This window comes from Moschus berezovskii, chromosome 1 (assembly GCF_049115385.1).
Source record: "Moschus berezovskii isolate FMDL1 chromosome 1, NW_MosBer_1.0, whole genome shotgun sequence".
NCBI lineage: Eukaryota > Metazoa > Chordata > Mammalia > Artiodactyla > Moschidae > Moschus > Moschus berezovskii.
In genome coordinates this window covers 105,297,005-105,322,442 of record NC_142460.1, presented here as the reverse complement: position 1 = coordinate 105,322,442, position 25,438 = coordinate 105,297,005, and the positions used below count along the sequence as shown (strand labels likewise).

The window sequence follows — 25,438 nt, the reverse complement described above, 5'->3', positions numbered from 1 at the left end:
CGTAAATTTATTAAAACTTTAACAGAGTACCTGAGGTCATGAAGAGACCTAAATAAGAGGATTATTAGGTCAAACTTGACAGGGATATAACACAGTGGGCAGTATAGAGAGCTCTTTACAAAAAGCGGGGAACAAAGGAGTTCCAATAATGTTGCTGCTGCTTCTCCTGCTAGAGATCCAGGAGTGGGCCGAGTGCCTCTGCAGCCCCTGCTCACCACCATGGTCCTGACTGTGAAGACACAAAGCAACTTGAGTGCTATTGATAAGAACATTTAACATCACACTTGGTCTGGCATAATTTCCAAGAGATGGGAAACATCTGTGTGGCTTTGATTCAGCTTTCATTTGGCCAAGACTGAACTACAGCAGTATTCTGTTCTCTACTTCATTCCTTTTTTTTTTCAGTCTTCAAAATCCTTGTTTTCCCTTAATCATTCAGCCAACTTCTTGAAATTCATCTCATCCCTGTGCCAGGAAGAGGGTAGGTCCCATCTCCTGAGTCAGAGGAATTAGTGGAAAAGAAGAGGTGCGGGGAGAGAGGGCACAGGGCTGCTCCCCACCCCCAAGGTGGCCCCAAACTATGCCTGTCACTCATTATTATCCCCGTATAACTAATTTAAATATTTGAGAGAATTAACTTTTTTTTTTTTGACCAGGATTCCCAAAGAAATTACAGTGAGTAATATTCACCAGGCCATTTGCAACATTCCTTTTCTGGACTTCCTCACAAACAAACACATGGGGATCCTGAATGAAGATCAGTGAATGGAATGAGTATGCTCCCAGGAAAGCAGGATTCGAAGCCTTGAACTGTGATGACTCTTCTTTTCTGGAGAAGAGATAGTTTCCTGTGTGCCTCAGAATATCATGGCCACCAAACCATTGCCTCCACCTAATGCCACCGGACTGTTCAGTCCCAGGTCAATCCCTTTAGGACGGAAGTTTGTTTCCTGAGTCTGGAGTTAAGCCAGGAGTGGACGCACGCTCTGTCAGCTCGCATCTGCTCACTCTCTGCAGGCTCCATGAGGGTCCGGGGTCAAGCCACATTTTATTGGGCCCTTTTGTCCTCTGGGTGTTTTCCAGGGGGCACCATGGGCCTGAGTCTCCCTCCAGGAGGTGGGAAATGAGTCTGGCAAGCTAGAGGTTCTACTCATGCTGTGGGTTGGGGCTCCAGGTATCCCAGCAGTTACCCTGATAACATCTGGAGGAAGGTTGGGCTTCGGCACATAGCAGTGGCCATGGTGGGGACGATCTGCACTCAGCCCCGAGTCGACTTAGGAAGCAGTGATCCTGTGCGGAAACCACACGAGCTTGGGAGACCGCAGACTGAGAATTCCTGTTTCATGGAACACAGGATATTACTGCAGCCAGTCTCAGCATTGTCGGGGGGTGAACAGAGTCCAGCACAGGTCAGGAAAAAGTTTGACTACAGCTGAGAAGCCCTTACTGTGTTAGTCACAGACCCGTGCAGCTTGGAGAATGTGCCAGCAGAGCGCTGGTTCATACTGTTGGCGTGGTCTGCAGGAGCTTCTGCTGCTGAGTCCATGTCGAGTGGCCAGTGGTTCCCACAGTCCCTCAGAAAGTTTATCTCATCCAGTTCTTCTCTTGTCAGTGAATTGTTCCCAAGAAGAAAAGTGTTTCAAACAGCACTTGTGAGTGCCTTAAAGAAACGACTGTCAAAGGCAGGTAACAGGGAGGTCAGTGCTCGGAAGCAGAACAGGCTGGTCGTAAGCAGAGCCCCGTCCGTGGGAGATGGAATGGATAGAAGGCCGGTTAGCAGCACCCTGCATGATGTCCAGTTTCAGTATAGACACAGTACCCCAACCTTGCTAACATAGTCTGTAAGTAAAGAATCTGTTCTCAGTTAGGAATCTGCTCCAAGAAGATCTGAAACCTACCCAAGTCAAAGAAACTTACCCAAGCAACGTAATTCATGTTTTCCTGAGTCCTCTAGACGTTCAATTCAGGAAAAGACAGGGAGGCAACTGTGAGAAATCTGCCCTTTATAATTCAGCATCTGAGGACTGCAAGTGCAGAAGGAAATCTATTCAGTAAGGCATACGGCATGCCCTGGTTAAGAATAAAATAAGTTTAGTGGTGAAGACTCAGATATTCTGTACATAAAATACTCCAGGCAAGGTTAATGGGCAGGTGTAGACTCATTTACCAGTGGACGACCTACAGAATCGAAGATTTGATCCAAATGAGAACAGATTCAGTTCTTGCAGGTATGAAAGCCTCAAGAAATTATCTTTTTGCAAAAGAAATAGTAAATGATTTAACAGTCCTCATATATATTAATGTTTCAAATGTATTTGTATCATAATATGTAACATAATGTGTAACAATATCTACAGTAAATCTTTTGGTATTTGTGATGGGTTTTTCTGAGTTTGGGGGCTTCCCCGATAGCTCAGTTGGTAAAGAATCCTCCTGCAATACAGGAGACCTGGGTTTGATCCCTGGGTTGGGAAGAGCCCCTGGAGCAGGGAAAGGCTACCCACTCCAGGATTCTGGCCTGGAGAATTTCATCGACTGTATAGTCCATGGGGTCGCAAAGAGTCGGACACAACTGAGAGACTTGCGCTTTCACTTTCTGAGTTTGGAGCACTGCACTTGGATAGGGTTTTTCTTACGTTAGGTCCAAAAGAGCGAGGACGAGGCAAAGGTGTAGGGGTTTGTCTATTTAATTCTTCCACTTCTTTCCAAAAAGAATTTGCAGCTAGTAAAATGAGGATTACGGTTATATAAAAATCTGAAAAAGTTTTGGAAGAATGCATGTTGGCCCTGGACATATGATTTCTGACAACCTAGAGGGAAGGAAAACAACCTGATTGAGCTCAGAGCCTCCTTAAAGCCAAGGCAATGAGGGGAACAGCTCCTGTTGTCCAGCCAGGAAGCACACTGGTCCGTCTGGCAAGAATGGGTCTCTGCTGAGGCCTGGAAAAGGTTACTCCTGTGACCCAGTCCTGCTGGGACCATCTGCTACCACAGAAAAACTACAGGAACTGCAGAAATATTTCAGAAATGACTGTTTATATCCACCCTTAAAAAGAACTAAAGACTTTGTTTTGGAAGCTTTGGTTCTTCAGAGGTAAGAAGTTCTTTGGGGAAGAGGCCCTGGGAGACAATCCAAGTATATAGCTTTCTTGGGATCAGACTTCACTTACTATCAGCCTTTAGGGAGTCGAATGGTCTGGAGGGGCATTGCTTAGGCCCCTTTCCTGAGTGTTCTGTGTGTCAGCCACAGTTCTGACAGGAGCCGCAGGATAGTGCCACAGTACCTTATCAGGGACTCTCTTCCTTACTGGAGGAGCCTGTGTGTGTGGCCAGCAGAGCTCAAAGATCCCCCGTCGGCCTGGGGCGGGCTGCACAGCCAAAGTTCTCTCAATGCTGCTTTTTGGAGTTTGACCTGAAATCCTGGAGTTATTACAAGGATGAAAATGTTAGCGTTTGTAATGGGTTTTTCTGAGTTGGAGTCAGTGACTGGGGCCCTTGCCTCTGGCTGGGCCTCCTCACAGCTGATCAAGCCTGCTACTGCAGTGCTAACTTTGGTTATGGAATAATTAATTTGAACTCTTTCTGTTGGCTAAAATTACCTAACAGATTAAATTGTTTTACAAAAATGCGTATTGTATAGAAACTTTAGCAATATTGTAAGATGTAAAAAATTTTAAATTACCCATAGTTCCCCTTCCCAAAGATAGCCACTATTGATATTTCAGTACATTTCTGTCTGTATGTATATTATTTATGTGACCTACATGAGTTGGGACCACATGGTTGAGGCTATTATTATCTCAGTGGCTTCTTAAGGCCTTAATATGTTACTGGAGTGGCCTTATTAAGACCTAGAGTGAGTGGGAGCAAGTTTCTTCAGAATTCAGATCTAATAATTAATGAAGTCTAGTAAGGAAAGCTGTTGCATTTGGATGTTTGTGAAAAGCTGTCTGCTCTTAAGCGTGCAGGATGCCTTCCTAAGGTCAGGCCTCTCTTGGGGCAGTGATGGGGCTCCTAGGACAAGCTCAGCGTGGGAGGCATAGCTGGCTATGCTGTGTGACGGACAGGGGCTATTGCTGGACCAAACCAGATGCCAGTAAAGCCGGCTCCCAGGAAGGGGTGCCTGCGCAGGACAGAACACATTTAGCAGCTGTGCTTTGCTGGCCATTTACTGTACTGAGCACCTTGCATAGAAACCCAAGTTCTCTTAGGGGGAGACGGGGTTTGCAGATTAGGAAACAGAAGTCTAAACTGCTGTCAGCTAATGAGTGGAGAACCAAGGTATGTGCCCATGACTGGCTTCAAGGATAGTCTTGTTTTACCCTAGGCTCCTGGTGGGGCTGGGGGTTCTTGTTAAATACTACAATTGACACCAGTGCGACTACAGCCCTGGGTGAGCATTCCCAGAATCTACAAGCCTCCAAGGGAGAGCAGCGGTAGCCAAGGCACATTAAACTCCTGTTACCAAGAGGAGGATAAAGGAAGACATGAGAAGGTGGTCGTGTTTATAATTAAATAAATAAATTAACAAGAAATTGAAATAGTACATTTGCATTTTAGTAAAATCTGAGATTGTACAGTTAATCTGTTTGCTTCTCACAGAAGGCCCAGCAGGCAGTCTCTTTTCCCTTAGGAACATCTAACATGCAAACCAATGAAGTCTGAAATAATAGAACCCTTTGTGTAAGCATATGGTTTTGCTTTTCCATTTTAAATGATTCTCTCAGATCATTTCCTTTGCTGGAACAAGGGGAAAGGCTGTGCCTGCCAGAGCTGGGAGCTAGCACCTCTGAGGGGACGGCCCCCTCACAGCCTGAGCTAGAAACACTGCCCCACCTCCACTCTGAGCTGCTTTTGAGACCTGAATGCCACCTCCTGTGGCGAAAGTAAAGGCTCACCAGGCTAAGTCACTTGGGAGCTGGAGAGGGATAAAAATCCAAAGGGAAATCCTTGAGTTTTCTTACCAAAACTGTCCCTAGCCTATAATCTCTAAAAGGACAGAAATGTTTCAAGGGCTGCTTGCAAAGAGGAGAACCACACTGGTTCCAGGTGGCTGCACTGGCTGGACTTTAAGTCAGCAGAGGGACTTCCAAAACCAAAATGAGCTGGTTCCTCAGCAGCTAGTGAGCTCCCTGTAATGAGATGACATCTTAAGGCCTTTTGGGCCACCCTTGCCCCAAAGACACTCCCAGTTCTTAGTATATAGTAGTTCCCATCTAGTCGTCAATACATTAAGGGAACAAAACTGGTGTTAGTAATACAACGTGAGGTTCAGAAACCAACAAGATAAATGTCCTTCATTCAGCACTTCACTCATCCCAAGAAATGTTTTGTTAAAACCAGGGTCATCTTGGTCATAAAGAAATTACATTTTTAAAAAAGAAACCCTATGATTGATATTCTTCTGTTCCTTTGGGAAACTTGTTCCTGGTTACTTAGCATTATCATGAATCACATGCAGGTGATAACCTAAGATTTCTTCTACAACCTGTGGGAGGCCGCTGGTGGGACTATCCAAGGACATTACCTTGAGTTACCATAGGTTATAAAATTATCATACAGCCTGGACGTTATGTCCATATTCCTCAGCCCCCAGAGACCAATTCAGTTCACAGTAGAATTGATCATGGTCTTCAGATTTAAAAACTGAAGGGCGCCCTAAAGAGGCAGTTAAAAAAAAGGTCTGAAGCTTTCCGCACACTTCCCAAAGAAGGAGAAGGTAGCAGGGGCCCAGCACTGAGCTGGGTGGTGCCTCTGTTCTGCACACAGCACCCGTGTGGCTTGCAGAGGAGTGGTGCCCCCTGGCAAGAATGGAGGACCCTCCCCTGACAGGGCCATCCAGTCCTGAGACCTCACCGCAGTCCCCGGTGGTGGGTTCTAATCCCCCGTGGCTCGCTCTTCAGCGGGCAGTCACACGTTGAGGATCCGGGGAGCTGAGGCCTGAAAGATGGCCGAGGGGTTAGGGGCAAACTTTTTCCTCACCTCAGGGGCCTGAAAAATGAAATTTGGCAACAGATCAGTGGAGCTCTTCCTCAACTTTCCCCCTCCCAGCAGCTCCAGACTGCTAACCTGAAGGGTCGGGGTGGGGGGTGTCCACATGGACCTTACCTTCTGCTTCCTGAAGCCTTTGGGTTGAGTCAGAAACTGAACAGCCCTACACCTCCCTTCCAGCCCCTCCTCTTTCTTACATGGACTCAGGAACTTGGAAGGCTTGTCACTAAGCAAGTGGTTAAGGGTAAGGCTGGGATTTAGGAGGGAGGCAACACCCTGCTCCCAGAGAAGCCAGTGCTAGGGGAACACACATGGCTAACGACAAAGCAGCACCTTGGCTTTCAGTTTGTGAGCGATGGTTACGGGGGTTCAGAAACCACTGCCCCTGCCACAGTGCCATCCTACACTATCCACATCTGACACCTAGTCCCTAACGTGGAAAGAAAAGCTGCTGTTCTCACACCCCCACCCTACCTCCACCCCCACCCCCAACCGCCACAGCCAGGCACCAGCTTCCCACTGACCTGGAAACCGGCCCTGGGGCTGCCATCCCATCCAGAGCTGTGGGTTGTGATGACTTTGACGGGCTTCACTTTCGTGGATCTTGATGGCTTCACTCCAGTCCAGGCCTGGAATTCCTGTCTGGAACAGAACACATCACAACCTTGCACAGGGCCGGCTGTCCCTCAGGGGCCTTGGCCCTTGCCCTGTGCTTCTGGAACGTTCCTGGCCAGTGTCCACTGCTGAGCTGCTACTCTGGCTGCAGATGTTACTTTCTCACAGAGGCAGAACTAGCAGATGAAGTGGACCCCAAACAGCTCCACCAGAAACTTCCTCCCACATTGCCGGGGAGCAACAGGCACACGCTGCCCTGGGAATGAGCCGAGAACTCGGGCAACAACAGTATCCTTTTTGTCCTAAACCGTGAGCCCCTGGTGTGTGCTGGGCCTCAGAGACCACACGCTCCAGCCCTGCTCTCCAGGGCTCCCTGTACTGTCTCTAGGCCACATCAAGGGGCCCTAGAAGCCTAGAACCAGCGAAAGTCTCTTGCCTCTAACGCATGTCACTGGTGGCCCTTCTGTCTAGGGAGGGGCCGGCCTGGACAGCGCACAAGGCATGGTCACAACTGAGGAGGAAAATGAGGCCCCGTGTTACGTTTAGTTCTCTAACCTGTCTTATTAACTCCTATAAAAGAGTAAATCATAGTGACCATCTCAAGAAACTAAAGTCCGCCTGGCTTTTGTATGGCGCTGTACATGTGGGCACTCACACACAGGAGCAGGGAGGGCTGCTGGCTGCCTGGAGGGAAGTGACAAGGCTGGCACAGCCTAGTTCCATGTGCTCAGAGTTGCATTCTTTTGACAAAAACTAATTTCTCTTTAAAAAAAAAAAAAAGACCTATTTCAATTCTGTCAACTCCTTTACTAAATAGCAGAGACCTCCTGTGTCCACAGGAGCCCCTGGCCAAGGGGAAAAGTGTCCAGCTGACCAGGGGCAGCACCCACATTTGGGCTGGGTCTGTGCCTATCATCCCATCCACAGCCCTGACCAGGTTTCAGGCCCTGAGGTCAACAAAGCAGCCTTTTCTCCTTAGCTGCAGCACAGCTGGGCACCACTGGCAGGCCACGTGTGCATGGTACAGCTGTGTCTGTCCATGGTCAGCACTTGGGTACCAGGAAGTGGATCGGACCAAGGCACTATCGGTTAAGTTTTGCTTCCAAAGCTGCAAGGTTTCAAAGACCAGCTGGCTGCGCCATCTGCTGCTCTGCGTCTCCCGGAGAAGCAGGTCCTCCCCTGGGCGTGCCCTTCTGTCCCCACACTGAGCTAAGCCTTTGGTCAGGCAGCCCAAGCCAGCTGTCCCAGGGTGGCTGCGGGGTCCCAGAGCAAGAAGTGACCTGACCCAGGGGCTAGAGCAGTCCCCATGACTGTGGGGCAGGAGATAATAAGAATACAGGACTAACTTCAGTCCACTGTGCCTCCCTCACCAGGCAGTTTCCACCATCATCCACCTCATGTGAGCCTCAGCTGGACTTGATACCCACAGTCCCTCCTGCTGAGGGGCAGGGAGCAGGGCATTGCAGAGAGCCCAGTCTGAGGATACTGAGGCCTGGTCCTCTGCCCAACATGACTTCAAACAAATCCCTTAACTTTCCTAAGCCTTCAAGTTGGGCACTTGAAAAAGTGGGAGTCAAGTCTGGCACTTTGACGGTTAGCCCTTCAACTGACTCACTGAGGAAAGAAAGATGACAGGAAGAACTGCCAGAAGTGGGCGGAGCTAGAACCTGGGCCAGAAGTGCTGATAAACACACACACACACAATTCTGGAGGGAAGGCTCTGGGAGGGGCTGGCAGGGGGCAGGACCCACTGCCCATCTGGCCAAGTGAGTGAGGCAGGTCAGTTCTCATCTGGAAACCAGGGGCCAGGTGAGTGAGACCTGCTGGGGTGGAGAGGAGCAGCCACGAGTACTCTTGATGTCTGGCTCTCATGATCTGTTCATTATCTTTGCTTTGTGAGTTTATTTAAATGGTTTTCTTAGGTAACATGCATCTTGCAAGAAGGCAGGAGGGACAGAGTTGATCATACCAGTAGTAGAGCTGGGAGGTAGAGGGTCTCAGCTTGCAGGGTCCCAGGAGAGCCAGGTTCAGCAGCAGTTCTGTGTCTCTGCCGGGTGACCCAGGCAAGTCAAGCTCTTACTATTTCTGCTTTACAGATGAGGAAAGGATCAGAGGGACCAAGTGACCCACCAAGTTTATACACCAGGAAGGAGAGCTCTAGTGAGTCCCAACTTTTGCCCAACCACTGCCAGACATAGGTCAAGCAACTACCTGATTCAGAGGAGGTAGCATCTTATGGGATGGCAGCCTGTTTGGGGGCACAAATTTGATCGAGGGCAAGAAACACTTGAACTCCACTCTGTGTGACCTCTTGCCACTCAAGTGCCTCATCTGTAGAATGGGGACAGCAAGAACTGATTTCAGGGGGTTATTGTGAAGTCTTGGGGAGATAATCTATGGGACGTCCTAAGCCTGGGGTCTGGTATGTGCTAAGCAGTACCTTTAGTATCACAGAAACTGCAAGGACCCAGCAGGACATTCTGACCTGCCATCTCTTTAACGGTGAGGGACTACTTCTGAAAGTCCAGCCTTTGCTTGGATACTCCCAGTGAGCAGGAGCTCAGCACCATGCAAGCTTACTCATCTCAGTCAGTTCTAATTATTAGAAAGTGCGTCCTTCCCAGAGTTGAAGCTACGTCCTTGCAAACTCCACCCTGCTCTATACCTGGAACGTCAGCCATGTGAAGGCATGGCACACCCAAGACCTCTGGCCTTCCAGGCCTGTCACCAGTCAGCTCCCTCCAGCTGGTTCAGATCAGGGCCCCATCTTGCAGCAGTCAGCACCTTGCACTGCCTGGCTAGGGCGCCAGTGCTGCAGCTCAGTGCTCTGCCCCTCACATTCCCGGCTCCATGTCTGCAGCTCAGCTTGAGCACAGGACCCACCCTGCAATAGCCACTCCCCACTGAGTTCCTTAAAACCTGCAAGCCCATTAAGGAATCTCTGGGGAGATGGGATGTTCTAGTGTCTCGATCATGTGTTCAGGTATATACAAAAATAATCCATCTGATGGATTTTACTGGATGGAAATTATACCTCAAAACAGTTGATTTTAAAAGTAATAAAGTTGAAGGGGAAAGTTCATACCTTTTGGCCCTTGACAGGTATGAATTCATATTGAAGAAATTAAGGTATAAGCAAATATTTAACTATAAGAATGATGATCTTGTAAGTTATTTTTTCCTCTAAATTTTTTTTGTTGTTAAAGGTAATACATGTACATTTTATTTTTCTTTTAAGCAGTGATTCAGGGAATTCCCTAGTGGTCCAGTAGTTAGGACTCCTCACCTCCACTGCAGGGGGCATGAGTTTGATCCTTGGTGGGGGAACTAAGATCCTGCAAGCTGCATGGCATGGCCAAAAGAAATCCCCCAAAACAAAACAGTGGTTCAAAAGAGCAAAGTGAAAAGTCCCTCAGTCTCCATCTACTCCTGGCAGCCTCTACAACTCCTTTTCCTTCCTTTCCCTAAAGGTTACGATTTTCTCACACATCCATGCAGACATTTTACATTTATTTCAGCAGATATGCATACATCAGTAACCCCTTTAACAACACAATAGCAGACATACTGTTCTGCATCTTTTTTGACATCTGTTTTAGTCCCTCCTATGGCAGAGCTCGGAGAAGGCAATGGCAACCCACTCCAGTACTCTTGCCTGGAAAATCCCAGGGACAGCGGAGCCTGGTGGGCTGCCGTCTGTGGGGTCGCACAGAGTCAGACACGACTGAAATGACTTAGCAGCAGCAAGCATAGCAGAGCTATAATTAACCAGTCCCTACATCAGCAGGACAATGACACTGTTTCCATCTTCTGTACATTGTTGATATGTACCTTATTACTCCTTAACTCCCGCCCCATGTTCAAGGTTACATGTAGGGAAATTTTCTCTAAGTGCAGTAACTAGATCAAAGTACAGTGTTTTTAATAGCCCCAAATTAGCAACACCCTAAATATTTAATGACATGAGAATAGGTTAATACTTGGAGGTACATACCAATATATGGGTAATGTATTGATACACCCATAAGAGAAAACACTACACATCCATTAAAACTCATGTTGTAGAAGAGGGTCTAGTAACAGGGACCAACAGCCACATATATGAAACAAAAGATGTAGTTACAAATCCAGCCATGTAAGAATTACAAATGGATATGCACTCAAATGCACGTTAAGGATTAGAAAGAACTACCAGTTTGGGGTAGGATTGAGGGATACTAATTTTTTATGTTGTAATTTCTGTAATTCCCAGTTTTTCTACAGTGACTATGCCTCACTGTTGTAGTAAGAAGAGATAAAGCCCTCACTTATCCTAGAGAGAAGCACAGGCCTGTCAGTGAGAGCCAATTCAGCTGCCCTCAGTAGGATCTTGAGGGGACCACCCAGAAGCCCTGCGTCTGGTCTTCACCACCAGTGCCCCCAGAGGGCACTGGCAGCTGGCCTGCGAGCGCTCCTTCCATGGTTGGGCTCTTCTGGCGGAAATTAAGATTTTTAACTCCGACGAAGGCAGGCCTTTCTGACAGGGCTGCCCCAGAAAGTGAGGTAGTGAGCTCACCGTCAGGGAGGTGCTTGCTCTCTGACTCCAAGTCTGGTCAGGGAGCATCAACGGAGAATCAAAGGGGTGACCTTACAAGCTGCCTGAAGCTCTCGAAGTTGGGTGGGGTGGGGGATCCGGGTGCCTCCTCCCTCCTGCCCGCCTGGTCCTCCTGGCTCCGCGGTTCAGTCTCCTGGGACCGCGGGGTCTGGGTACGATGCACTCCCCTGCCCCCAGCCTCATACCTGTATGATGTGGTCGCCACTACAGCCGCATCCGCGTCGCCGATGGGGAGCACGTAGACCCCTCGGCCGGGGGTTGCGGGGGGCTTGGCCTTGCGGCTGCTTGCTCCCAGTCCACGCCCGTACGTTGCATCTCTGGACCCCGAGGGCGCCGTCCACACACCGAAGTCCCGCTGGTACTGAGTGAGCGGCACGTCCCGGCCGGGGTCCCGGGCGCCTGAGGGAGATGGGCCTCTGCGCGACGGAACATCACCCGGAATTGGCTCCTCGCTCTCGAGGTCCGAGTAGCTGTGCAGGGTCAGCGGCACGGCCACGTCGGAGCGGTCCAGCTGGTTCCAGCGCCGCGCCAGGCAGCAGAGGCGGCTGATGCAGGGCCACGCCATGCCGGCCCGGCTTCTGCCGCTCGGCTCCCCGCGCTCGCGGGCCGCACCGCCCCCGCCTGCGGCCCCGCCCCCACGGCCCTCCCCGCGCCGCCGCAGCTCCGCCCCCTGGCCTGGGACCGCCACCCAGGGAGCGAGGGCCGGGCCACGGCTCCGCGGTGCGCACGGCTCGGGGGGGTGCAGAAGCGGGGCTGGGGCTGGAGGAACTGAAACTGGCTGGAGGCACTTACAAGTGTCCAACTTGAAGAATGTTCCCTAATTTAATCCAAAGTTCCCCAAGTGCTATCCTACAAATTGAACCTGGCTTCGCAGAGGCCAGGGGCCGGATGGCAACCATTCCTAGCTGGTCCTGAGTGAACAGTCCGCTGGGCCCCGCCCACAGGCTACCAGATTTGTGTGAGGCTTGCGGGCAAGCACGAAAAGATGCAGCGATGAGGGGATGAGAGAGAAGACTTGGGGCTGTACTTCCCAGAGAACACGCGTTTGAATCAGCCTTTATGATGCCAAATGTGTGACAACCAATTCAGCCTTCCACTGAGAATTGACATTAGCCCTCAACTGACATTTCCTGAAGTCTAAAATCCCGAATTTTAAAGCATGGCTCCAAAGGCTTGATTTCGCTTTGTAAAGCTGCCACAAATCTTTGGCTACTATGCTATAAAAGTTCCTCTCCCTCCTGTGCAGAGCTAAGGTAATCCTCCAGGCTAAAGGTCAGTCTGTTTCAGGCATGACAGGGTATCAGACAATCCCTGGCCACACAAGCCTTCCTGAATTGACACAAGCCCTCAGTGTGCACTGCAGACCAGTTACTAGTAACTATGGAAACATTAATTACCCAGTGCACCATCTCAAGCATATACCTGGACGGTATCCAGCCTGCACCTCAGAGGAACTGCAGTATAGCCTGGCCAGTCAAAAGAGACTCCTCTCCCAAACCACTGAATTGCCGGTCTTAGCTCAAAGGCACAGTGATGTGACACGACGACTGCCCCAAGTGGCAGCATTTCTGCTGCCTGGGCCAGGCCATGACCCAAGGCAGCAGAGGAGCCCTGCGTTCTGTGAAGACACTGGGAGACTACACACCTGCTCAGATTACCCACCTGCTCTGTGTGACCTCCATGCACCACAGTCGTGGGTCAGCCACTCGGGAGACTTGTGACTAAAACACTCCATCCTGCAGGAGAAAAAAAAGAGCAGCTCTTCTTGTTTTGATTCCTTCGTTCCTTAAACAGAGTACTTACTATTGCTGTGTGCCTGGAATAAAGCTGGATGCCTTCAGGAGGTTTACAGAGCAGTGGGTGACAAGACATGGAAACCAGTGTAACAGCGCTTTCCAACAGCGGAAAGAGGGCCAGGGGCCTGGACTCACCACCTGTAGTGAGGGTGGACAGTAGGACTGGGTGGGAATGCAGGGGTCAGGGCCCAAGGGTTCAGCCACAGGCAGCAAGGGCTGAATCATGGAGGGCCCTGGTAGCCACACTACGGAGTTCAGAAGCAGTTTTTCATAGGCGACAACAGGAAGTGACTAGAGTGTTTTCAGCACTCTGTGGCCATATGGAGAAGGACAGGACATTTTAGAGAGCAGCGGAGAACAGTCTTTACAGTTCAGGTTAGGGGCAAGGGACTGGGACTTAACGCACAGGTGCTGAGAGTGGAGAGAAGGGGCTGGATTCTAGAAACAAGAGGTGAGAGAGGGAATCTAGAATGGCCCAGGTTTCTGGCTTAAGCCAGGAGTGACGTCTGACATGCCTGCACAGTGGGGTCCAGGACCTAGAACTATGTTTGACATGCAGTAGACCCAGGTACACAGTGACAGAGGTAAGGCTGCACTTCTGGGACCCAGCACTGCAGAGGGCAGCAGAGGTGGCACAGGCTGAGGCACACGAGCCAGACGGAGCATGGCTCTGGGGTGATCACGTGTCAGCAAAGAAGCCAAGATGAGAAGTAAGGTACCTCAGCGCGCAAACAGGAGAGTAGGGACAGTTGCCAGAGCCTTGGACAGTTAGGCTTGCACTTCTGGAGCTGGACGCTGACCTCCAAGGCCTCATAGGTAGATACTTGACCTTCTAAACGTTCCTTCTCAGGCCATCACAAATCAGAAAGAGGAGACGTGTCTTCATTGCCTGTTTTTTGGGTCTGCCCACAGACATGAATCTCATTTTGGACTCCACATGGAAGGTCCATATGATCTCAGCCTCCCATCCCATCTCTGAAAAACATTTCTTGCCTCATCTGTAAGTCACAGGGTTGTTAGTATTAGCTACATATTCAGAAATGTCAAAGCACAGCAGTATGACCTTGGGCGGTTCCCACACACGACCACCCAGGCTCCTTACTGGAAAGATGAGAGCTAGGTTAAAAAAATTATCTTGCTTTGAAGTCACATTAGTTTAGAATAGAATCCCGTACCTGGTAAGAATGACCAGTACTTCACAGTAGAGAAGAGTCTGGCCCAGTGGGGAAAAGATGAAGAACCACTATAGCTGAACAATTCCTAGGTGCTGGGCACATACTGCCATTTAGCTCTTAACATCGTGTGAGGTGGGCACCGCTCCCTCTCATTGTCATGAAACTCAATGCTCAGTGCCCGGCACCACACAAGCCCGACCCTCTACAGCACAAGGTGCAAAATTTGGCATAACCTTTTGAGATCACCAAAAGACCCCAAAACTCCCCTATAAATCCTTTCAAAAAACTTTTAAATCTCAAATTGCATTTCCTAGAAATAATTCTCAATCATGAGAAGTTGTTCCACTACAGTGAAGCTACAACAACCCCTGTCTGCTATGTCAGTAAGATGCTCCACTTCAAAGAATGTACATTTTCTAATATAAGATGCAATTAGGCTCAGATTCAAGTTTGAATTTTTCCAAGACAGTTCCTTCTAATTCTTAATTTAGCTATAATTTTAACCTAGAAAGCAAAACCTAAAAATAGCTTTTTGTATATGACACTCACTGCCACAAAGTATTACCTACCTTTCTTGGGAAAAATTTAGAAAATATTGCAGCTGTTATTTCAGACCATGCCAGAGAGAAGATGTTCTTAATTTTTACCTGTCAACCAAGCAAGGAAAGGGGTAGGTAAGTAACAGTAAACATTTAGCTGAGGTGCTAGAAGGCCAACATTAAAAAGCAAGCACTTCTGACCTTTCCATGTGCATACTCTTCAGGTTCGGGCGCGTGTTAAATAGAACAACGAACAGTGAGATTCCAGGCCAGCACTAGTGCTCTTCAAAAGAGACACACACCCTCTGTTTACAAACTATAGAGATATAAACCTTTATTTCACAACTTTGTCATAATTCACTTTCTAATGAGACATGTTCTGGGGACAGTTTAAAATATTGGGAAAGCTAGATGCTGAGTATCTTCCAGGCAGGAGCAAAGATGTGGTCACTCCAGGGCCGCTGCATTCCTGGGCCTTCAGGCAGCACAGACCAGGCGCACCAGTACTGTCCAGCCCCAGTTACTTAGAGCCACCTCCTTTTTTGGGGCTGTTAGTCCTCATTTCATGCCAAATTTTCACTAGAGGCTCCCTGTTCTTCCAAATGAGTTCATGACCGTAAGTAATATACCATCTGGGGAGAAGAAGAACAAACCAGGTCCAACATTCAAACAGTATGACATACAAATAACAAGTACCACGATGATACCAAGTTGACATTTTAAAAACTGAATGCCACTGTCACTTACTGTCCAGCATATTAAAATAGCTGATTATTTAACATAGATCAATGACTTACCTTTAATATACAGACTATATAAAACATGGAAGTAGAATGGAACTAAACGTGACTACTCCAAAAGTACCACACGCATACTACTTTAAATTCACCACAACCCTGCAAGTCAAATACTATCACTTTTCCCATTTACAAACATGAAGAAACTGAGGCTGAAAGAAAGTCATTTGCCCAAACGCTAACAGCTTCTAAGTGGTCAACCAAGGACTCACCCACAGGTCAGACTGATTCTAAATCTAGACTCTTTTTTATTATGTCAAGTGTAAGAAATGTCAAGAGTTAGAATTTACTAGTAATGATGGCTATACTTACAACAAGAGAAGGAAGACCACCCTAAGATTCAAATGCAATTATAAAACTCTTACACAAGAAACAAAACACTTGTCAGGACTTTCCATTAATAAAGTGTCTTCTCAAATCTTTTTAACCTTATTTCAAGCAAAGAGTCAAATACTTTTAATCTTATGGGTACATTGTTTTGATTTTACTCGTAAGTTCAAATGTAACTGGTCATTTAGTTAAATTAAAATTAGGAAAATATTTCAAACTTCTGCCTCTTTTTGGCAGCAGCGTCACAGTCTAGTGCTCCGTCTGAAACTCCAGCTCTGCAGTGACTCGCTGTGTGACCTTGGACAATTCCTCCTTTCAACAGCTTCCTTTCTACAAGCTGGAATGTCTCACAGAATTTTAAGAGTATTAAATTAGACCTTAGCTTAGGCACATAGCAAATATTCAATATACATTAGCTATCATTACTGCAACAGTACAAGGTGAAGACCATAAAATGTACTCCAGGGACACAAAGTCAAAGAAATGTGCAGATGGTTACTAACAGAATCTGTACCATTTTGTAAATATTCTCAATCTAGATTGAAGATGTCAGAAAAGATGAATTCTGGATATGACTGAGATTGAGTAAATGAAAGGAGCTGAAATTAGAAACAGAAAAAAGAAAGGATTCCTCTGCCTTTCAGATCCTGGACTTTAAAATGCACCTGATCCAGTTTTCAGAACAGAAAAAGGTCATCTAATTATAGTTGAGAAAAATAAAAAACTGCTGAGGAAAAGCTCCTTTAAGTATACATTTAAGTATACAGGTAAATTCAGAGTTCATAAAACAGAACCCCTTTCATCATTCTTTATGTTTCTCATACTGTAATATCAGGTCAGTTTCTACTATTTATAATGTGCTGCTGTTAAAGCTCGAACTCACGCATGCTATTCTTTAATCATCACTGAAAATTATAAATGGCATAATGGCATTTAGTTCCACCGCCTACTGGGCAAAACTGCTCCACTAAGAATAGATTTTTCTTTCTTTTTTTAATTAAAAAAACTAAGCTTTCCCATTGTCCTGAAATAAAGTAAAAATCACATAAAGGCCAAAGGTAACATCTATGCAAGAAAACAGGGGCCGTGGTGGATCCAGCAAGCCAGACAGACACCAGGTCTGCTGAAGGGCCTCTCGTCTGTCTAAAGTTCCGTGGTGGCGCCGTTACAGCGCTGCTATGTTTTAGGCCTGAACCACAAGTGGGAGATCTTGTAACCACAAGACAACTGTAATGACTATGGTGTGATGGGCGGGAAGGCTTTGGATCTGGGTACAGATGCTCAGTGAGCTCACTGATGACGCCTGGCCTCTACTCCAGTCATGCTGCAGGCACTGGCACACTCACCGCAGGCAGAGGACCAGTTCCACCCACTCAGGGTGTCTGCCCAGCACTGGTGAGGTCAGTAGGGTGGGGACTGGGCAGGGCAGAGGTGGCTGGAGAGTAAGGGAAGGAATACAGCACAGACTGGGGGCTGGGGAACAGTATCCAAGAAGGACTAGGAACTGTGACAGGTCATGAGCTGGGGTAATATGAGGTTAAGGGTAGGGTAAAGGCAGATGGTCTCTCTCTACAAAAGACCAAGGCAGGAGAAGGGCCAAGAGGCGCCCATTCCCACTGCACATGCGCAGTGGCTCAAGACCAAAGCAAACCACACTGTGATTTCCTTGCCCTCGCAAACCTACCTGCCCTGCTTCCATACCTGACTAACTTGCCTTACTCTACTCTGCCTTCCACAGGGGTAGGGAAGGAGAGGACCTGAGAAATGCCAGTCAGTCATACTCAGACTTACATTCCAAAGAGAGCTCCCCCAAGATGTGCCGCATGATCAAAAAATTTCCATCCCAGGATCATTCCTGCTGTATCCATGGCAATAATGGCTTTTAGGGCCTGAAAGCCAGAAAAGAGAACAGAACTGATACAACTTTGATTGTTCCAGCATTGACATTTCTAATTTAAGGGCAAGAATTCAGTCAATGTAAAAATATCACCCTGTCCCCATCACTTCACGTCATAAAAATACTCACATTCCCTGCTGTGAATGTGAACATTGGAAGGAAGATGATGGCGAGTCTCCCTTCCGGGATCTTAGTGCAGACGGCTGCAAGGACAGTCATGATTGCACCAGACTGCAAACCAACACATAGGGGAAAAGGTGAAACTCTCACTGTGCAACTGTTTAGGACTACAAAGTCAAAAGCAGAAATACTTCTTCCAGAAAGCTTATAAGCCATACGTTTCTAGGGGAGCACAAAGGTAAACAGCTTTCCATTCAGTTCAGTTCAGTCGCTCAGTCATGTCCGACTCTCCGCGACCCCATGAATCACAGCACTCCAGGCCTCCCTGTCCACCACCAACTCCCGGAGTTCACTCAAACTCATGTCCACAGAGTCGGTGATGCCATCCAGCCATCTCATTCTCCGTCGTCCCTTTCTCCTCCTGCCCCCAACCTTTCCCAGCATCAGAGTCTTTTCCAGTGAGTCAACTCGTCGCATGAGGTGGCCAAAGTATTGCCGTTTCAGCTTTAGCATCAGTCCCTCCAACGAACACCCAGGATTGATCTCCGTTAGAATGGACTGGTTGGATCTCCTTGCAGTACAAGGGACCCTCAAGAGTCTTCTCCAGCACCACAGTTCAAAAGCATCAATTCTTCGGCGATCAGCTTTCTTCACAGTCCAACTCCACATCCATACATGACCACGGGAAAAACCATAGCCTTGACTATGTACAAAATAACAAGCAAAGGGGCTCCAAGTCCATGATACAGTTACCACCTGGCAAGGACTAAACTACAGGCAGTAAGATGCAACAACCCGCATGTCAGCACTTGACAAACTTCGGGAACTTTACGTGTGTCACATGCATCACTGTATTTAGTAACTAAAACTGGACTTCTCAAACCTCAACAGAACTCCTTCAATCAGCAAGTGAGCATGAATTCTCCCAATACTCACGTGTGGAATTCCTCCCAAATTTAATGCTTTATCATAACTCATGTGAACTTTGTATCCTACTTCACAACACTAAATATTTTCCTTAAAAGAATGTGACAGATGTTCTGCTCCAGGAAAGCATGCCAAATTTGTCCCTTGGCTCTCCATGACCCACCCCCTCATAGAATCCTCCCAAGGGACACACATGCATCTGCCTGCTTGAGAAGCACTTTCCTTCACAACCTTGTATCTGAGAATAAAAACAGTCGAAACTTCACAACCTTATGACCAGTAAGTCAACCATCTCTTGTTGTAACTGAAATTATAATCGCTATACAGTTTTATCGTCTATTGTGTTTTTCCACACTGCTACTAATCTTCATAATTTAAACTGATGATGGCTATGAAATACCTGCTGGATAAATTATGATAATTTAACTAAACTGTCTTAATATCACACATGTTCCCAATTTCTCTGGATGGTACAATAAATGAGAAACTAGATCATAATCCCTTGTTTACATTAAATCTCAAGATCATGATTCATTCAAACAGTTGGGCCCTATGCTAGACGCTGAGGATACAGAGGGAATAAAGTCAACAACTACTGCCTTAACGGAGCTGACAGACTGGCATGAAAGACTAAAATAAGTAAAAGCAACAAAGCATGATCAGCTATGATGAGAAGTTTGGCAACCACCAAACTTTTCCAAAGTGGTATAGTGTTTTACTCTATCAGCATTATATGAGATTACAGTTTCTCCATGCCCTCACCAGCACCTGGGATGATCTAATCATCTTTGAGATATAGTGATATCTCAGTATGGGTTTTATTTTCACTTTCCTACTGACTAATAATGTTTACCTTTTCATGTGGTTATTTGCGATTCATATATCTTCTTCGAAGCATCTGTTCAAACTTTTGCCCATTCTATAATTTCTTTACATAGTCTGACACACATCTTTTATCAGATTTCTGACAGGTAAATATTTTCTTTTAGCATGTTATCTTTTAATACTGTCTTTGGAAGAGTGTACACTTTTAGCTTACATGAAGCCTGATTATTCATTTGTTTTCTTATTGGTCCTGCTTTGTGGTGTCTCAGCTATGAGGTCTTTGTCTAATGTAAGATCACAATGAGTTTTTTCCTATGTGTTTCTATAAGTTTTCATCTTAGGTTTTACGTTTAGGTCTGTGTTTCACTTTGAAGAAAACTTCAAAATACTCCTGAACCATATTTAATTTTTAATATTCTGCCATATTTTACTTATTTTCTCTCTATACTTTTTTATCCTGAAACATCTGAGAGCAGGTGGCATATATCAGACCCTTTTACTCCTAAATACTTCAATGTATACTTCCTTATATTAATATATCCTAAAAATAGCTCTCAATTTCAAGACATTTCATGTTGATACAATATTTTCATTTACTCTATAGAACACATTCCAGTTTTGTTCATTGTTCCACTAGTGCCCTTGCAGCTGTTTTCCCATGTATTGCATACAGCTGTCCTATTCCTTTGCTCTCCTAAAAGCTGGACCATTTCCACAGGCCCCCCCTTTTTTTTAAGAGTAGGGGGGTCCATTTTCATTAAAAGCCTCTGACTAAAAAAGGTGAAAATAAAGAATATCTGCATAGAATAGGCCAAACATTTTCCTAAACAGCAAGTTGTAGGACTTCACTGGTGGCCCGGTGGTTAAGAATCTACGCCTCTACTGCCAGGGGCCAGGGTTTGATCCCTGGGTGTGGAACTAAGATCTTACAAGCTGTGCAGTATGACCAAAAAATAAATACAATAAAATGTCATTTAAAAAAATAAAAAGCAAGTTTCCATTTATTCAGACACATAAATACTTTTTAAATCTGTGTAGATAAAGGTCACTTTGAGAAAATTTTAGAAGGATAATGGGACTGCCTATCTTTAAAATAATAAGTACAATAAGTTACAGTCACAAACAAACTGGCTTTACACAGAATGGCCATTAAGAATTTTCTTAATATTTAAATTTCTGTAATGAGCACTTTAGGCTTTCCAGGTGGCTCAGTAGTAAAGAATCCGTTGGAATTTTAAAAGGCCTGCAATGCAGGTGTCCTGCATTCAATCCCTGGGTCAGGAAGATTCCCCTGGAAAGGAAATGGCAACCCACTCTAGTATTCTTCCCTGGGAAATCCCATGGATAGAGAAGCCTGGTGGGCTACAGTCCATGGGGTCGCAAAGGAGTTGGACATCACTTAGCAACTAAACAAAAACAATGAGCACTTTAGATGGAGAAAATAATCATCGATAAAGAAGGAAGCATCCCTCAGAAGAAATGGAGTAGTCCTCACAGTCAATGAAAGAGTCTGAAAGCAGTACTTGGGTGCTCCATTCATTTTTGGTGCTCATTTGGGTGCTCATTCATTTCTATGAAGACCATCTGACACCAAAAAAAGATGTTCTTTTCATCATAGGGGCCTGGAATGCAAACGTAGGAAGTCAAAAGACACCTGGGGTAACAGCCAAGTTTGGCCTTGGAGTACAAAATGAAGCAGAGCAAAGGCTAACAGAGTTTTACCAAGAGAACGCACTGGTCATAGAAAACACCATTTTCCAACACAAGAGACAACTCTACACATGGACATCACCAGATGGTCAATACTGAAATTGGATTGATAATATTCTTCGCAGCCAAAGATGGAGAAGCTCTGTATAGTCAGCAAAAACAAAACTGGAAGTTGGCCCAGATCATGAGCTCCTTATTGCAAAACAGACTTATATTGAAGAAAGCAGGGAAAACCACTAGGCCATTCAGGTATGACCTAAATCAACTCCCTTATGATTAACAGTGGAAGTGACAAATAGATTCAAGGGATTAGGTCTGGTAGATAGAGTGCCTGAAGAACTATGGAAGGAGGTTCGTTAACACTGTACAGGAGGCGGTGACCAAAATCATCTCCAAGAAAAAGCAATGCAAAAAGGCAAAATGGTTGCTGAGGAGGGCTTACAAACAATTAGGTAGAGAAGCAAAAGGCAAAGGAGAAAAGGTAAGATAAACCCATCTGAATGCAGAATTCCAAAGAATAGCAAGGACAGGAAAAGTCTTCTTAAGTGAACAATGCAAAGAAACAGAGGAAAACAGAATGGGAAACAGTAGAGATCTCTTCAAGAAAATTATAGATACCAAGGGAACATTTCATAGAAAATGGGCACAATAAAGGACAAAAATGGTACAGGCCTAACAGAAGCAGAAGATATTAAGAAGAGGTGGCAAGAATACACAGAACTGTACAAAAAAGGTCTTAATGACCCACAAAATCACGAAGATGTGATACTAACCTACAGCCAGACATCCTGGAGTACAAAGTCAAGTGGGCCTTAGAAAGCATCCCTACAAACCAAAGCTAGTGGAGGTGATGAATTCCAGCTGAGCTATTTTGAATCCTAAAAGATGATGCTGTTAAAGTGCTGCACTCAATATGCCAGCAAATTTGGAAAACTCAGCAGTGGCCACAGACTGGAAAAGGTCAGTTTTCATTCCAATCCCAAAGAAGAGCAATGCCAAAAAGTGTTCAAACTACTGTACAAAATCAAACTAATGCTCAAAATCTTTCAAGCTAGGCTTCAACAGTACATGAACCGAGAACTTCCAGATGTACAAGCTGGATTTAGAAAAGGCAGAGGAACCAGAGATCAAATTGCTAACATCCACTGGATCATAGAAAAAGCAAGGGAATTCCAAAAAAAAAATCTACTTCTGCTTCACTGACTATGCTAAAGCCTTTGACTGTGTGGATCACAACAAACTGTGGAAAATTCTTAAATTTTCTTAAATTTAAAGAGATGGGAATCTCTCTTAAGGCAGATCACCTTACCTGCCTCCTAAGAAACTTATATGCAGGTCAAGAAGCAACAGTTAGAAATGGACATGGAACAACGAACTGGCTCCAAATTGGGAAAGAGTACATCAAGGCTGTATACTGTCACTCTGCTTATTTAACTTATACGTAGAGTATGTCATGCAAAATGCCAGACTGGATGAAGCACAAGCTGGAATCAAGATTGCAGGGAGAAATATCAATAACCTCAGATATGCAGATGACACCATCCTTATGGCAGAAAGCAAAGAGGAACTGAAGAGCCTCTTGATGAAAGTGAAAGAGGACAGTGAAAAAACTGGCTTAAAACTCAACATTCAAAAAAATTAAGATTATGGCATCTGGTCCGAACACTTCATGACACATAGATGGGGAAAGAATGGAAACAGTGACAGATTTTAATTTCTTGGGCTCCAAAATCACTGCAGATGGTGATTGCAGCCATGAAATTAAAAGACGCTTGCTCCTTGGAAGGAAAGCTATGACAAACCTAGACAGCATGTTGAAAAGAAGAGATATTATTTAGCCAACAAAGGTCCGTCTAGTCAAAGCTATGGTTTTTCCAGTTGTCATGTATGGATGTGAGAGTTGGACCACAAGAAAGCTGAGCACCGGAGAACTGATGCTTTTGAACTGTGTTGTTGGAGAAGATTCTTGACAGTCCCTTGGACTGCAAAGAGTTCAAACCAGTCAATCCTAAAGGAAATCAGTCCTGAATGTTCACTGGAAGGACTGATGCTGAAGCTCCAACACTGTCACCTGATGTGAAGAGTGAAATCTCTGGAAAAGACCCTGATGCCAGGAAAGACTGAGGGCACGAGAAGGGGGCGATAGAGACAGCATCACCAACTCAATAGACATGAGTCTGAGCAAATTCTGGGAGACTGTGAAGGACAGGGAAGCCTGGCATGCTACTGTTCATGGGAGCTGCAGAGTCAGACACGACTGAGCAACTGAACAAACAACAGTGGGGAACAATTTAGACGGTACAGGATTTCAATGCTCGTCTTTAAATTCCGCTAACCACATTATGTTTGTTTCACTGGAGAGAAAGTTTAATTTTACTTTCTCAGAAAATAAGGTCTCAACCTGATTTCTTGAGTTTTGTTGACTTTTTAAGGCTTTATTTAAAAATCTAGGATACATAAGTTACATATCTGCTATAAAGCATGAAAGGTGAGGGGTTACTCTTTAACTTTCAAATTCTCAGTGACACTGACATCCACTCTTTTTAATATAGTCTATGCTGATAGATTGGAGAAGGAAATGGCAACCCACTCCAGTATTCTTGCCTGGAGAATCCCATGGACAGAGGAGCCTGGCGGGCAACAGTCCATGGGGTCACAAGAGTCAGATATGACTTAGTGACTAAATCACCACCATGCTAATAGATTATGGGGGCAGATGTTGAACTTCTCGCCAGAACAAATATTTCAGGGAGTCATGAACCCAAACCCATACAGACCCTAGAGGTCTGCCTCCTTGGTTAAAGGTAAGGATCTTTTATTCTCCACTCATAACTTGATTATACAGCCTATAAGTTATGCATAAAGGTCAACTCATTATTAATTAGGAAACCAATTTTCATAAGTACTTTTCTTTATATAATCTTCACGTATGTTATCATATAAAAGCTTTTTGTGTGTGATTTTTTAAACTATGAATTTTAAATGAATTTGCTTTAAGAAGCCTTTTGCTTCTGCAAGCTACATACTGCTAAAAATCCCAGGTGTTATATGTAAAACATATAAAAGACAACTCTGAAAAGCTGAGAAAGGAAAGCAGCCCAGCTAGAAACCTTAGGAGCCAAGGAACAACATAGTGGTGAGTTTTATTTTGGCCTCATTCTGCTCAGACTGGGCTCTGGCAAAGCTCAGCCTGGAACACCAATGAACTCAGACAAAATAGGTCTACTACCCAAAAATGCTCACTCTAGCCAAAGAAACAAGAAAGTAGACAGAAAAGTTTTCAGACAACAACCACTCTACTCCAAACAAACACTACAGAAAAAACCATGGCCTGATCCCCATCAGCAAAAGCTGAGTGGGGAGTCTGGATTTCCATTCTTAAAGACTAACAAGGCACCCCACCCTCTGACAGGGTGGTGTCAGTGGAGGTCACTCACGCAGCAGTAATAAGGCACTCTGGCTCCTCCGAGACAGTGGTATTAGCAGAGGTCTACTGAGGAGCCCAAACTCCCCACCCTGCAGCAACAAGAGCCCTTCCCCGCTGCATACATTACTGGGGTTTTAGGGATAATAAACTATCTATATCTAACATCATGTCAGAGTCCCAGAAAGAGAGAAGAAAAAGGGCAAGGCAGAAAAGGTATCTGAAGAAATAGCTGACCAACTCCCAAAAGACATAAACCTAAATATTCAAGAAACTGAGTGAACCTCAAATAAGATAAACACAGATGTCCATGACGAGACGCACAGTCAAACTTCTGAAACTAAAGACAAAGGAAAAGGTCTAGAAAGTGGTACTAGAAAATGACATCTTACCTGTAAGGGGAAAAGCTACTTGAACAACAAAGAATTTCTCTTCAGAGACTACAGAGGTAAAAAAAAAAAGTGGCACAACATTTTTCAATTGCTGAAAGAACTGAGCCTGAAGTTTTATATCCAATGAAAATATCCTTCAGAAATGAAGGGAAGAAAAAAAAAATGAACGGGAAATTAAAACACTCTCAGAACAAAGAAAACTTGAGAATCTGTCACAGCAGACCTAAGTGGCTAGTGGCTAAAGGAATGGCTAAGAGAAGTTTTCTACACAATGAAATGACAGAAGGAGGAAATCTTGGAACATCA

At 45.6% G+C, this 25,438-nt stretch overlaps 3 protein-coding genes across 16 annotated transcripts in view; 1 reads left to right on the top strand and 2 right to left on the bottom strand.

Annotated features, from left to right (window-relative positions):
• Positions 1-2,378, top strand: part of YEATS2 (YEATS domain containing 2) — a 105,891-nt gene extending 103,513 nt beyond the window's left edge. For all 7 annotated transcript variants that reach the window (XM_055409329.2, XM_055409322.2, XM_055409338.2 and 4 more), the window contains one exon: positions 657-2,378. In XM_055409329.2, the coding sequence (XP_055265304.2) occupies positions 657-765 (109 nt within the window). In that variant the 3' untranslated portion in view covers positions 766-2,378. The remainder of the gene's footprint in view (positions 1-656) is intronic.
• On the bottom strand, positions 632-15,016 carry MAP6D1 (MAP6 domain containing 1). 8 transcript variants are annotated; one of them, XM_088838693.1, is made up of 7 exons: positions 14,912-15,016; positions 14,741-14,818; positions 13,716-13,838; positions 12,863-12,936; positions 11,386-11,599; positions 6,516-6,633; positions 632-5,991 (listed from the first exon to the last, which is right to left on the bottom strand). In XM_088838693.1, the coding sequence occupies exons 3-7, from the start codon at positions 13,808-13,810 to the stop codon at positions 5,911-5,913; spliced, it is 582 nt and encodes a 193-aa protein (XP_088694819.1). In that variant the 5' UTR covers positions 13,811-13,838; positions 14,741-14,818; positions 14,912-15,016; the 3' UTR covers positions 632-5,910. The 8 variants fall into 8 exon arrangements, 5 of the variants coding, with proteins under 5 accessions (XP_088694819.1, XP_088694818.1, XP_088694843.1 ...); XR_016038041.1 differs by lacking the exon at positions 14,912-15,016 and having other exon boundaries at positions 632-3,420; positions 5,857-5,991; positions 13,716-14,887; XR_016038043.1 differs by lacking the exon at positions 14,912-15,016 and having other exon boundaries at positions 632-3,420; positions 5,857-5,940; positions 13,716-14,887.
• A 2-nt stretch (positions 15,017-15,018) lies between these two features.
• The window catches only part of PARL (presenilin associated rhomboid like), a 56,603-nt gene continuing 46,183 nt past the window's right edge, over positions 15,019-25,438 (bottom strand). The window contains exons 8-10 of the mRNA XM_055409387.2: positions 17,864-17,965; positions 17,629-17,726; positions 15,019-15,342 (exon numbers count right to left, since the gene is read on the bottom strand). Coding sequence (XP_055265362.1) covers positions 15,231-15,342; positions 17,629-17,726; positions 17,864-17,965 — 312 coding nt within the window. The 3' untranslated portion in view covers positions 15,019-15,230. The remainder of the gene's footprint in view (positions 15,343-17,628; positions 17,727-17,863; positions 17,966-25,438) is intronic.